The sequence below is a fragment of the Doryrhamphus excisus genome, linkage group LG5 (genome assembly GCF_037039965.1).
Source record: "Doryrhamphus excisus strain RoL-2023G ecotype Guam linkage group LG5, RoL_Dexc_Guam_v1.1, whole genome shotgun sequence".
NCBI lineage: Eukaryota > Metazoa > Chordata > Actinopteri > Syngnathiformes > Syngnathidae > Doryrhamphus > Doryrhamphus excisus.
Genome location: NC_136361.1, coordinates 1,065,029 through 1,078,955, shown reverse-complemented (window position 1 = coordinate 1,078,955; position 13,927 = coordinate 1,065,029). Strand labels below are relative to the sequence as shown.

At 49.0% G+C, this 13,927-nt stretch overlaps 1 protein-coding gene across 5 annotated transcripts in view; it reads right to left on the bottom strand.

The window, feature by feature from the left end:
- Positions 1-13,927, bottom strand: part of LOC131108418 (partitioning defective 3 homolog) — a 183,159-nt gene that overhangs the window by 108,525 nt on the left and 60,707 nt on the right. For all 5 annotated transcript variants that reach the window (XM_058059327.2, XM_058059332.2, XM_058059333.2 and 2 more), the window contains 5 exons: positions 7,408-7,511; positions 6,633-6,716; positions 3,446-3,571; positions 2,349-2,546; positions 2,045-2,232 (listed from right to left, as the gene is read on the bottom strand). In XM_058059327.2, coding sequence (XP_057915310.2) covers positions 2,045-2,232; positions 2,349-2,546; positions 3,446-3,571; positions 6,633-6,716; positions 7,408-7,511 — 700 coding nt within the window. The remainder of the gene's footprint in view (positions 1-2,044; positions 2,233-2,348; positions 2,547-3,445; positions 3,572-6,632; positions 6,717-7,407; positions 7,512-13,927) is intronic.

Below are 13,927 nucleotides of genomic sequence, written 5' to 3'. Positions count from 1 at the left end.
ATCTTCATAAAACGGAAACGAATCCGGTGGTAAACAAACGATATATCACATGGATGTGATGGAGGAACCATCACCGTCATAGCGTCATGTTCCATCTGAACATGTCCAACGTGGGATAAATGACTGCATGTGGCACATGTAGATGTAAACTACGACTAAATTATGACATGACCCTCTTCTTAAATAATGTTCAGAAATCTTCTTGTATTATGACTTCATTCCCGTAATATTTTGGCTTTATTGTCATTATTTTGGCTTTATTCCCATAATATTGAACATTTTCCTCAACCAAAAATTCAAAAAATGACACCTTTATTTTGTTATGGTAGTTTCTCATAATATCACAACTAATTTAGTTTAATATTTGCCATCAAAAAGGAGCTTTCCCGTTTATTTTTCCAACTATTTGAACATTCTTCTTGAGTTTTCATCTTATTGTAATAACTGTAACTAAGATCCAACATTTGTTTTGCTTGTTTTGGATAGTACAACTTTTAAAAAAACATTCTTGAAGATGTCAACCTTATGCAACTAAAGTGAAGCTATTTTTCCTCCTAATATTACAGTATACATAAACTACATTATTATATAATGTACATTATTATTTGTTTTTTTCATGCAATAAAAGACGCCACTGATCTGCAATCTGTAAATCTGTCAATCCTGAAGACCTGAGGAGTTCTCGCTGGTCACTAACCAGGAAGAACAACATTCCCAGCGCATATATTTTCGCCAAGAGTCCAGGATTCATTTCTTTCTGCAGATATTTGTCGTCCAGAAGATCTCCAGCTTTCCAGCAAAGCCGTTTGTTGACAGACATCTTAGTAAATATTTCATAGCAGCAACATAATGCTCCTAAATGAGTAATTAGGTTTTGAGAGACAGATGCAAGCCCGCCTTATCCGTCCGTCTGCGTTCCCAGCAGCGGAGCGTCAAATCACGTCACGCGCTTTCAGGGGGGGGCTTTCTCCGACGCCAACAACGCTGATTAGTATTCACGCCCAAGTAGCTGCTCATCTCCCAGCGCCGTCAGTCCCTCTGGTAGCCCATCATGACCCAGTTTCCCCACTTTGTCTCCCTTGCAGTCTGTCCAACTGTCACCGCTCGGCTGACAGTGATTGGCTTGATGAAGACCAAGCACAAAGAGAGCCGAGCGCGGCTGGAAACTTTTTTTAAGGCTTCAGCGCCCAAACAAACACGTTCAAAGAGATTGCTTATAGAGTCAAAAAGTTGAGCAAAGTTGAGGGATGCTGGTGAGCTTCCGACATCGCCTCCATCCCATCAAGCAGACAGAAATGGGTCGTGATGGAGAACGTTCCGTGCGTCACTTTTTCATATCAAATGGCAGATAGAGTGTCACACGTGCTGCCATGCCGACCCTTCCTTGGAGATTATCCAAAATGGAAGTACGACACCCGCTAATGAACGACGGAGCCCTCAGACCGGCGCCTGAGAAGTGGGTTCAAACTCCTGCCCGGTGCAAGATCCCATCCTTGATGGCCTCCAAGAAGCCAGCAGGACTTGTCTCATGCTTCCCGTTAGCATCGCTAGCATTTGATCAATCAGTAAGACAATTAAACAGTATCACATAACGGTGCCTTGCTCAAGGTGACAATGCAGGCTCCATGAGGGTGTTGGTAGACCCTGCATCAGAGTCCAAAGGAGAGGAGTTGGGCTCGTCTTGATTTGCTGCCAGCCCGTAGAGCCGAGCTGGTGAAGAAGCTTTCTGCATCCTAATGAGAAAGTGTCAGCTTTTCTTTTTTTTTCCAAGACTTCCTTTGTTGGACGTCTATTTCCTGTCTGAGGTCGTCAGCATATCAGAAAATCCGAAATGGGAAAATGGTCTCCCCTCAACACTTTGATAGTCGCTTCATTCGTCCGTCGGTGCACCCAGGAGGCCTGAGGCATCTTTCCCAAAGATACCCAACATCTTCAAGGGGCACCGAGGATGGAACCAGCAACCACTCCACGGCCTTCATAGTCAGCTATATTCATATATATTCATATAAATTCCTATATGGGTAAAAATGATGTTGCTGGTTACCTTTCTTCAGCTGGATGGTGAACGTGCGTCCTCTGCCTTTAACGTAGGAGCTGTTGGACGGGGTGGTGCTGATCCTGCGCTGCAGCGAGGGTGAGGAGGTGGAGGAGGTGCTGGACACCAGCGACGGGGGCAGCGTGGCGTATCTCCGTCGTGGCTCTGGAGTGCTTCCTGCCAGTGAGCCCTGTTGACTACAACAGGCGGGCAAAATGGGTCGACTTTTCCCAACAAGCAGTGCAGGAGGTCCTGGTGTTACGACCGAGGATCTCCTGTAGAAGAAAGAAGCTCAACAACATCTGGCACTAACCTGGAGGACGGCCCCCCCGTCAGGCTGCTCCGGTCTCCTGAATGCAGGGAGTCTTGACTAAAGCGGACCCTGCCGGACTGAGGCGAGCTGAGCTCACTCTTGCCCGAAAGCAGTTGGTACTGTTTCTTCATGGCGGCCGGGACCACGTGGAAGAGGATGACGGAGGAGCCCATCGCCTGCCTGAAAATGTTCTGAGCTCTGCGGTTGGGGTGGGGGTGGGTGGGGGGGTGACGTGGACAGAAATGCAGATAAGAGAGTGGTAGAGCTACACCAAAGGTCTGGGTTCTTGGGACCAGGGTAAGACCAGGGGGTCCAAAGAACCGCCCACATTGGAAAAGTATTATTGAAGTAGAAACCCACAGAGAAAGCAGCTGGAATTGGACCTGAATAAAAAGTCAAAAAAAAAGTTGTGATTTTACGAGAATAATGGCCGCCATAACCGCCATTATGGGCGAGTCTGGGATGAATAAGCAAGACGCTGATGATGAACCATACAGCAGCGGCGATTTCCACGTTTTTGCACACGAGTCATACACACGTATCCAAACAAGCTAAGTCTTAGCTACAGAAGACTTTATCAGGTGTTCCAGTAGCACTTAGCATATATATTGGCTGGCCGGTAGCGAGTGACTGGGGGGGGGGGGGGTCCCCACATCAGGACTATCACGCTGCTTCTCCCTCAATGTCACGGCGAAGACGACTCCGCCACAGAAGGCAGCACTTCACTCACACTCGAGCACAGACGTCCCTCCCCTTTTTCTTCACATGCAAATGTGGCGCTGTCCCGCCCGCGTGGGTAATGCTGGTCTGGTAAATAGCGTCTATACATGTGTTGGTGTTTCCGCGTGTGCCGGCATCACTTCAGTAATCAGTCGCCACCTCAGCCTGATTGAAGGGCAAATTAGCCCATCAATGCGTCAGTCGGATGAAAGCATCCAAATATTTACCCACACAAAACATCGGCTGAGGGGCCTTTAAGTGGCTGCCAAGCGGGGGTCCCCATCAAGGCGGTACCACGCACAAATACAGGAGGGATGGCATATGACTCAACAGGAAGAGGAGAGAAGGCAGCATCATTTCAAAATAAAAGAACTTACTGTTCGAAGCGGAGGTTGCGTATATCTCCCTGGTTTATCCGGACAATACAATCGTTCTCCTGGAAGAGACGCTCCTGCTCCGCCTTGCCCCCGCGCTCCAGACGCTTGACGAGCAGACCCTGAGTCCTGGAAAGGAATCATTTCCGTGTGGGAATTTGTAAGACAGACACAAGACCAGCATGCAAGGTGATGATTTATACGATGATCATTCTTTCATTAAACACTTCCCAAAGTTTACTCTTCCAGCGTGTGACCTGGAAAAACACGCCGCTGCTGACTAAACGTTAATCCTCGGCCCATCCCTGCACACCCACGCCGTCTGCAGGCCTGGCGGGATCCGTGAGGCAAAGCAACACCTCAAAGAGATCATCTCAAGGCTTCTGAGGGAATTGTGTATTTGCCATCACCGCAGCTTAAGATGAGCTGCTGATGGTGTAGTAAATACCCAAGCGCCACGCCTGTGCCATCTCAGCAATCCCTTTAGGAAAAGACATCCTTCACTTCTGCATATCAGCCCCGAATACAACATCAGGGAGCTCATGCCGAAAGATCCGATCAACAAAGTCGGTCTCAGCCACCAAACACGCCGTCGCTTTTCTGCAGAACAGCAAACTTTTGGAAACATTTTAAAACTAACCATTTAAAAAGACAAAAACTGGCACCTGGTGACGTAACGCTGCTTAGCTATCCCCGTCGCTTTGTTCAAGGATATGACCTTTGGGACCTAAACAAGCGCCGGTCTAGCGGGCGACCCGTTCATGCAAATGTCAAGGGCAGGTTTAGCCACTCCTGGAACATTGCCTTAATTGGCGCCATCATGTGGACGTCCACGCCGGCGCGGCACGCTCATCCCGGCCGCCCGATGGGGGTAAGCAGCGACATTAAGGCAAATGAGGATGAAGAAAGGCCCTTTGAAGGTCCTCTCGGTTGGAGCCGCGTTGCCGGGTCATCTTAACGGTGTTGAACATAAGAGTAATTGCCTGCGCCTCGCAGGAAGACATGATTGCCCCTCATCCGGGTAAACAAAGTGTTGCATACATGCAAATGACAGCCTGGCACACCTTAATGACTCCACCAGGACCAAAGACGAGAGCTCCATCCTTGATCAGGGTTCTTACTGTGTGCTCTACTTTTTCAGAGACGATCAGCCACCAAACGTTGCTGTGATGCTTCTAATGCCCACTCCTCCCACTTAACCAGGGGAGGTCCATCCAAATGAGCTTCAAGGCAGCCTGCTACTTGGTGAATTGATCAGATGCGGAGGCACGGGGACGTTGCAATTAGGAAATTATCTGCAGACTCTGAGGGAAATGAAGTCGTTTTTCCATGAAAAACAGCACGCCGCTGCGGCGCCGCTCCATCTTGTGGACGCCCAGAAATGATCTCAAGTAGGCCACCTGGTCCCATCTTCTGCCTTTAATCAAATAATAATCCAATCAGGATCTATTTATGCACACCAATTATGTCGGCGGTTTGTTTACAAGTCCAAGTGGCCATGGAATGAGCGCTTCATTAGGCACAGAATGCATCTGCCTGCGTTTGCGTGTGCAGCATACTCAGGTATGGATGTGGCGGTTATGGCGTGTTCCTTGGCAAGTACAACGTCTACATCCACGCCCTTGCATGCACGGCATGCCGGCTAGCATGTTGCCGTGACCGAGCCAATGCACGACTTTGACTTGAGGTCACTGAGGCTGACCCGCGTGTTCTTGATGGCAGAGTGGTCTGACCCGTGTGACGCTGGTCTAGACACCAATGACACGGCTCTAGTCAGCCTAGAAGCCTCCTTTGCTTGCACATCAACCGGAAGCGGGCCGGGCAAGGCCATTGGCATCATCCCATGGACCAAAGTCATCATGGCTAACTGAGCTATTAGTGCTCATCATGGATTAGGAAGGGGATGTACTACTACAATGTACTACTGTTATATTATTCCAATTAGTCATATTATTATTATTGTTGTCTTTCTTTCTTATGACAGACAGAGTCGTAGTACTAGTACTAGGTGTACTGGTAGTGTACTGCATATCCTGTAAAACATGAACCACCATTCAAGGTGTCGCAGCCGCCGAGGGCAGCAAAGACGTGAGGTCAAAGTTAAATTTAGCTTCTCAACACCTGCTTATGAGCAGCGGGGGGGGGGGGGGGGGGGGGGTGTGAGTGGCCCCCACAGAAATGACAGGCGGCAATCTTCATGACAGCCACGCCTCCCCACCTCAAATGTCATCCCACTTCATCTCCTTGCTCCGGCTTTCCAACTCATTTCCTGGCCCAGCTGAGTCGTCACATTCACCTTGGTGCCGCGTCTTGGCGAGCGGCGTTATGGGTGAGCTTTTAGTTTGATTACATTTGGCTACGCCCCCCCCCCCCCTTTATCTTTCCGCTGGAGCAACCATGAACTTGGATATACTGCTCCTCCTGTCCTCCGTCAGCGCATTGCTTTAAAAAGCTGCGTCACCTTCAAGACGGAGGATTGGAAGGTTAGGAAAAAAACATGGCGGGGGCACCAGTGGGGGGGGGACTTCTGCAGCGGGACTTTATTCTTTAACCAACATGGATTCCTGAGTAGCAGGAAGCTCCCATTTGGCGCAAACTACATGATGCAGTACCATTTTGTTTTCCATGCTGATACCGATATCTATAACGATTTTTTGATATCTACTTTTTAAAGTTCAGATTGAACGTAAGACGGACTGGAGGACATGAGGATGTGACCACGTGTACCCGTTGAGTCCCAATGAAATATCATCACATGACTGCTAGCAGGAGAGTATGGAGGGGGAGGTGAAGGTGTACTGTATTCAGACACAGGAGCCGAGCAGCCGGCATGACGCTACGGAGATCTTTGGCAAACCTTGGCAGTTGTGATCGCCTTTCAGCCATCATCATCATCATCATGGCACGCGGAAGTGAACATGGGGACATTATAACAGTCCGTTCATGTCACAGGCAGGATGAAAAAGGAGTGCTTGTTTTGCTCACCTCTACAGTACAGGCAGTCTCGTGTTATCAGGTCTATCGTTACGTCATGACAGGTCCCTGATATCGGACGTCCACCACAACATAAACCTTTAAAAACTGTACCGTCAGGAGTAAAACCCCTTGAATGTGTTCCCAAATTGTGGAATAAGGCATTTGATTGACATGAGCTGAAAGCAAGATTTGCTGCGTATGGTAAGATTTTTACCTGACATCCTGCGAACTGAAAGGCACGACGTGGATCCCCAGGGGCCCGCCTTTATTGGACACCTCCACGGGCTGGAGCATCGCTCTGCAGGATGATGATGGATGGTGGGGAGAAGAGGGAATATGGGGAGGAGACGTGCATCAATTAAAAATAACATGAACGTCACGCCGTAGAAAAGAAGAAGGACGGCGTCAACATGATGGATGGCATTTCTGGAAGGGGGGGCGGGGGGAGGGTCAAAGCTGGCTGCTTGTGTCGTCCGTTACTAAAGTAACGCTGGTGGACCTCAGGGTCAATTGAGGACCCAAACAAAGATTCCAATTAAGTGATTAACATCAGATTCTTGTGCTCAAAGAAATCAGATTCATTGAAAAGTGTGAGAATCGGAAGAGGAGGAGAAGGAAGAGGAGGAGAAGTAGGAGATTTATGGAGATAAAGACAGGACCACAAATTAACACAAGCAAGCACACAATCCAAAGCATGCAAAAAAGTAGTTTCGCTTATACACCGGGAATTACGGTAATTGGTTCCAGACCCAACCAGGATATTTGAATTTCCGCCAAGTAAGATTCCTTATTTAGAAAAGGAATATTTTTGTATAGAAACCCTGTTTATGACCTTCCCAATACAGTTTAAACATATTAGAGCCCTCCACAGATGATATAGCACCCCTATAGTCAGCTTTACACTTATTCCCCAACATAGCAGACATGAGAGAAAATTCCACCGTAAATGTCTTCTGGTGCCGGGGACGCTACGCTAGGCGGCTACTCACTCCAGACGGAACACCGGCGAATGGTCCAACGAGGAGTCGGCTCTTCCCACTGGCTCTATCCGCTCGATTCTTTGTTCATGTTTTCGTCTCTCCTCTTCCTCCTCCTAGAAACAAGAGAAATCGTAAAGGAGTACGTCACAGAATGGATGTCTTTGTCTGGGAAAAACAGGAAGGAAGCGTCCAGACTTTGCCGCCGTGTCAGGATTGCCGCTTGGCAGCGTTTTTCCTTCCACTGCCTTCTAACTCAATTATGTGGCGGAACAAGCAAGTAACAAGCTGGAGGAGAGGCTTGCAGGGAGGGAGACGTTTAATAAGCCAGAACAATTGCAGTTGATCACATGCGCTCATGGAAAAGTAGGGCAGGTGCTCAACAAGTGGCACGCACACCCAACACTCCATTTTGTATCACGTTGACTGAGTAAAAGAAAGCCATGGACGTGCTGGAGCGTGTCAGCATTCACTAAGCGGACGCGGTCTCACCTAGGGAGCCTTCGCTTTGCGTCTGCTATTTCACCTTCACCCCCCCCCCAACGACCCCCCCTCCGTTTCTCACTCAAATGTCAAACACGTCTTTAAAAAAGAAATAAATAAAGGTCTTGTGGCTTTCAGATGTCTTTATGGAAATGGTTTGACCCTTTTTAGAAGCAAGGGTATCTTTGGTGACACGCAAACCCGGTCCCTATTTATTTCTTAGAGCACCCCCCCCCTACCTGCCGGACGCCCCCCCTCAGCATCCAGTACGGAAAGGAATCAGCCGACAGCAGACTTGCCTTTCATGATGTGGCCCTTGTGGGGCCATCATTCACAAGCTTCTCAGAAAGACCCCCGAGGGGTGGGGACAAAGGACGTGGCCCCCTGTGGGAATCCATCAATATGGACGTTTGTGCAATGATAAACTGGAGAAATAATTCCACCTCGGTTTCCGTATTCATTTCCTCCAAAAGGTCAGATGAAAAGCAAAGCAATGTTCCTCCTGGGAAACCACGGAAATCCAACAAATCCGTCCCAGAAACCCAAAGAGTTCCTGATCTATGCGGGTGTCACCTGCTCGACGTGCTGGGGTGGACCCTGGAAATATGGAGTTAGTATGAAATGTTTAAAGTGGGTGTGACCCACCAGGATGGAGGGACTTTTCCGACTGTTGACCAATTTGACTGTCATTAAAAACTATTCAGGTGAAGGTCGGCCATTCCTCACTGAACACCGATTCACAAGACGGTGCGTTTGAGTGAAGCTTGGGCAAATGAACCGCCATAAAGAATTCAGCCTGCTGCAAGTGTATGAATACGATGTATAATTTCACAGCAGAGCTTTGGGCACAATCCCTCCGTGACCCGAGGCTGAAGGTGAAGCCCTCCCCGCCATCGACTGCCAAGAGCGCACCGCGGCGGTCCGAGCGACAAGGAGAGCGAAAATGGCTAAACACACGTTCACCTCTCTCTCCTTCAACTCTCCCTCACCCCGCCTGCCTTGCTTTGTCTTGCTGTTATTCCGGGCATCTCCTTGGCTCGGCCTCCATTTCTACCTTCCCTTGAGTGCTTTTAGCGCCCCGTTGATCCCATGGTAACCGGCGCAGTGCGGGAAAACAACAAGGCTTTTTCTGCTTCCTGTGGCACTCACTCGTTTGCCCTTCTCCCTGCCCCCCGTAAAGCCTCATCCTATCCTCCCCGGCAACCTCCTTCATCCAACAGAGCCGGGAGGGATCAGAGCTCCGTACTGGGCCCTCATAAGAATCTGGCAGGTCTGTGACATTGGGAAGGGTTGCAGCATCAAGGGTGAGAAAGAGAGAAAGCCGCAAAGTGCAAAGTCTTGTTATCTTCAAATGGGCTGGCAGGTTAGAAAGCTGAGAGCTGGGGGGGGGGGGGGGGGGGGGGGGGCAGCTGTCTGGTCTGGATGAGGCATGTATAATAAAGTCCACTGCTGGAGGGGGCAGGGATAGAGTGTGTGTTGAGGAGCTGTCACCCCCCATCAGCTAGTGTGCCAAAGGAAACCCACTGTAAGGGTGTGTGTGTGTGTGTGTGTGTGTGTTGTGTGTGTGTGTGTGTTGTGCTATTAGCCATGGCCGAGTACAACATGTCACTGTTAGGGGACGAAGGAGGGGGGGAGGAAGAGGAGGAGGAGGAAGGGACTCCCTCCTGAGCCCATCTTTGGCATCAACAGCTTAACAAGGAGAGGGTGAAAGGTCACGGCGCACAGCGAGTTTCTTGCCACCCCCCCCCTGTAAGGCTGAGGTCCACATACGCCTAAGTGACAGCTTCATGTGTTGAACGCCCCCCGCCCCCCCACTCAGACCACTGTGTTCCTCTGGAACAATGGGGGCCAGAGAGCAGGGTGTCTGGAAGGGAGAAAGGCTGCCTTCACCGCATGGAAAAACCACAGGAAGTCAGCAGTTTAGCCAAAGCGTTGGCTTGGCGACATGTTTACAAAGACGGCCTGCACCGCCACCTTGAACGTACCACTTTCATGGTGTGACCTGACATTGGGGTCACATGGAAACAAACAATAGCCACGAGAAAAAAAGAATAGATAAGAGACGTGAAGGAGCCTACATGAGTTCTGCAATTAGAATAAAGACTGAAAAACAGAAACCACTCCAACGGACTTCAGACGCAGTAGACCAGCAGCCCGTAATGGCTCCTCATCGTCCTGCTTTAACGCCACAATGCAGACGTACGTAAGGAACGTTTGTTCCCGGAATCCTTTCATTGAATTTTCCCAAAGTGGGATACTTTACTCAAAGGAAATATTTGGCAGTTCAAGCATAGAAAACCTCTACACTTGAACATGATTAGAGCCCTCTAGACACAAAATAGCACCCCTATAGTCACCTTTAAACTTCTATTACCCAATGTAGTAGACATAGGAGAAAATAGGAGGTGCTCCGGTGCCGGGGAGCCAAGTTGACTTGAGTTGACTTCCAGCTTTTTTATTTTCAGGGATTATTGTGCCTTAAATATGCATACTTTTGAGGAAGAATAGGCCATATTATTTATTAATTCATGCACAGACCTCCCTCACAATATGGCTGTTCCATGACATATTCCCTTGCTATCCTTGCTATTCAAGGATATTGATATGCTGTGCAATGTGACGTTAGCAAGGAAAAAGGTGACTGTAGGGGTGTTATGTCATGTCTGCAGGGCTCTAATGTTAAAACCCTGTTTAGAAAGTCAGACAGGTTTTCTATGTTATTCTATTTATTAACCTGGGTAACCTGGCTCTCACCAGCTGGGATAGGCTCCAGCAACCGGGTGAGGACAAGCGGCAAAGACCGGATTCATCCATTCCTATTTCATCACATTCATTCCAGTTGAATGGTAGAGCATCCTTATTTTGCTCAAGTGTCAATTATTGCAAGTCTGCCTTGCATCCTAATATCTTCACACCTTCCTTTTCACACAGGAAGAGAACAAAGTGAAATGACGAAAGTGTCAACATGCAGAAGTTGGTGCAAATGAATTGCAAGTAGAGATGGAGAAGTGGGAGGGTTCAATCCCCTCTGCTTCTTCCGAACCAACCAATGGATGGTGTGATCTGACGCAACATGAAACCAAGAAGTATGTTTTCAAAGTCCAACAATAGATGGAGGCGTGTTCTCCTGTTAGTAGCGCGTCTCCCCAGCTGGGTCAGCTACGTACGCTAGCGTGTACCCAGGAGCGTACTGCCATTACAGGCAATTTGGCTCCCAATGCGGCCTCCGTGATTCGGTTAAGACGTGATTGCTGCAGCCGACAACCGAGCCCCGCCCCTTTGGCCACGACTTAACCCTTCCTGCACCGCCAGCTCGTCGTGCCGCGCCGCCATTAAAGCGAGTAATATGTCACGGGAACTGAGATCATGAGACACTAATTTGCATTTACGCTGGAGAAGACAGAACCTTATACAAGATGGAACCTGATCTGCGGATGACATCACAACCTATTTACCCAAACCCCAAGGTCCTCAATAGAACCTAATGGCCGACATTAACAAGGAAAAAAGCTGTTTCTGTCTGCTTGAATTATTATCACCCTAACAGGCAGTGGTGACCACGGCAATGGTTGCTGATCTGGCAATCTGCTTTTTGACAAAGCCAGTCAATAATAATAATAATAATATGATGGGTTGCATCTGTGAGCCAGCAAAGCCGAGTCACCTTCAGCAGGTGATCACAGGGTCCAAAGCAAGGATCCTTCCTTCTCATCAAAATGTTGACTTGTCACCAAGATGTGATGTTAACAGTTTAAATAAAGCATGTTGATGTGAATACATTTCGGTTTCTGCTTCTGCACACCAGAAATGAAAGCGTGCTTGCGTTTGATGTGCAAGAAGCTTCTGGCTTGTAAACGTCCCGACCAGGATTGACTTGAGGCAAACGGCAGACAGGTTCCTAATGCAGTTAGGCTAATGAAATCAGATGTGGGCTTGCATTTTGTCCACGTCGGGGAAGCCAATCGTGGCTTGTAGATGGGTGGGGGGCGGGGGGCAGGGGGGGTTAAAGGATGTACAACAGCGCTTATTGAAAATTTATGAAAAGACATCCTACCTTCCTCCCTGGTGGTCCCTCATCCACAATGTGTTCTGTTTTATATAGCAGGTCTGGAGCCATCCATCAATGCCGCCGTTATCTGGCCTTTGCCTACTGTATTGTTCAACTGCACTTCAATTGAATTAGGCCGACTAATGACGGCTTAAATCAATCACCTGCTCAATGAGAAGAACCCACAACAGGCCGAGAGGACCAGGATCGGTCACAAACCTCATCAATAACCGCAGCACCGGACCCGACTGCTTTTGGACTCGGGAGAAGTTCTGCCTGAATAGTGGAGTTATTATCAGTTATTATGGAGTTATTATCCGTGGCTTTTGTCCGAGCACGCCTTGCTTTTGAACGGGAATGTAGCAGAAGTGAATTAACATTCAAATAGGACTTGGCAGGCGTATCTACAACTTTCTGGGGCAGACAAGAACACGTCAAAGGGGATATTATCGTCTTCTCCACCTGACGTGTGATGGCTGATCAGAAGAGATAATCCTGTGATGGTGGGGGCGGGGGCGGGGTGGGGGTTGTGGAGCGGGCGGCCCCCCGTCTGAATCGCAGTGCATTAAGAGATGCTTGGTGGTTCTCAGATTCATCATCATTTTCAGCTTATTAAGTAGGAGGCCAGTCTGCTTCCCACTGCGTGGAATGTGGAATCCATCTTTTATCCTGTGAAGGTCAGTGAAGGTCAGTGAGCGTCGGTGATGTTCATTTCCCCGAGAGCGTCCAATATCTGGATACGGACTGTGATTGAACACATTTTTTTCTTCCCCGCGCCAACAGGAAGTAGAATGGGACCACACCGTAGCGACTCGTCACGGCGGCTGCAGGGTTTTGACCAACGAGAGGAAGGAGATGCTGAACTATGAATTATTGAGCAGCCAGTAAAGCGCTGGTACACAGTTGAGCTGGTGATTACGGGGCTCAACAGTCTATTGGCCGGATCAATGTTTGCTGTCGTGTTGGAATAATGGAAGCTAGGGGGATCAAGGTGGCGCTGATGGCGGGGGTCATTCCATTTGGGCTTTAATTGGAAGCTGAGACGCTGGGATGAGGGAGGAACACAAAGTCATTTGGCCGGGTCCGTTTTCAGAGCCAGCTAAAAGAAGAGATGTGTTGGGAAATGAGCGTCCCGGTAGGACTGCTAATGAAGAAAAGTCCCAAAAGCCTCTGACAATCTCGTAGGCTGAAGTGAGGGACTGCCGTGGATCAGGTCTTCCAGGTGAGAGAATGCCAATGCTTTCTCATGAAATACACCTGGTTTGCCCATCGGCATCCGGCGGTGACCAGCGTTGTTCTGCAGGCCAATGAAATGGGTCGATTTGGGGAGGCCGTTCCTTCCACTTAACGCTGCTGGCCGGGCCTCGTTATGTTTCTCCTGCACCTTAAAAGCATCACTCCACAGGAAGTGAGGACAGCATATTGTGCTGATGGAGCGTGCTGTGTCAGGGTGGACCCATCTGACCCACTGTGGAGTGTGGAATTGTTTGGAATAATAAGTCCAAGAGAAGGAGAAAGGACAAAGATGTGCTCTACCACCTTTGATCACTCTACCAAATAAGAACTGTTTTGCTCACCGCTGTCCATGTGGATTTGCCCCCCCCCCCCCCCCCCCCACTTCATTCCCTGAAGTCATTATTGTCTGGAGCTGAGGTGCCTCTTTTCTCCCAGTGATCTGCGGGTAATGAGCTGGCACCCCCTGTTCAATTATTCTCATTGAGAAAGTGATTTCTCACTCCACGGGGCAAATCGGAGAAGCCGAACGCATGAACCCTAATCAAGAATTAGCGCTGGAAGAAGCTGCGGCACGGAGGGGACTGCAGCCAAGGAACTAAGGACATGCAGCAGATGGAGAGGATTCAATGAAGGCATCTCAGTAGAACGGGCGGAAGCTGAGCTGCCACCGATGGAGAACTGAACCGGCCACCTTTGAACTGGTTGGGTCAATTGGACATCCTAAACTGGTTGGTAACTGGTTCCAGACCCCACCATGGCAAGCCA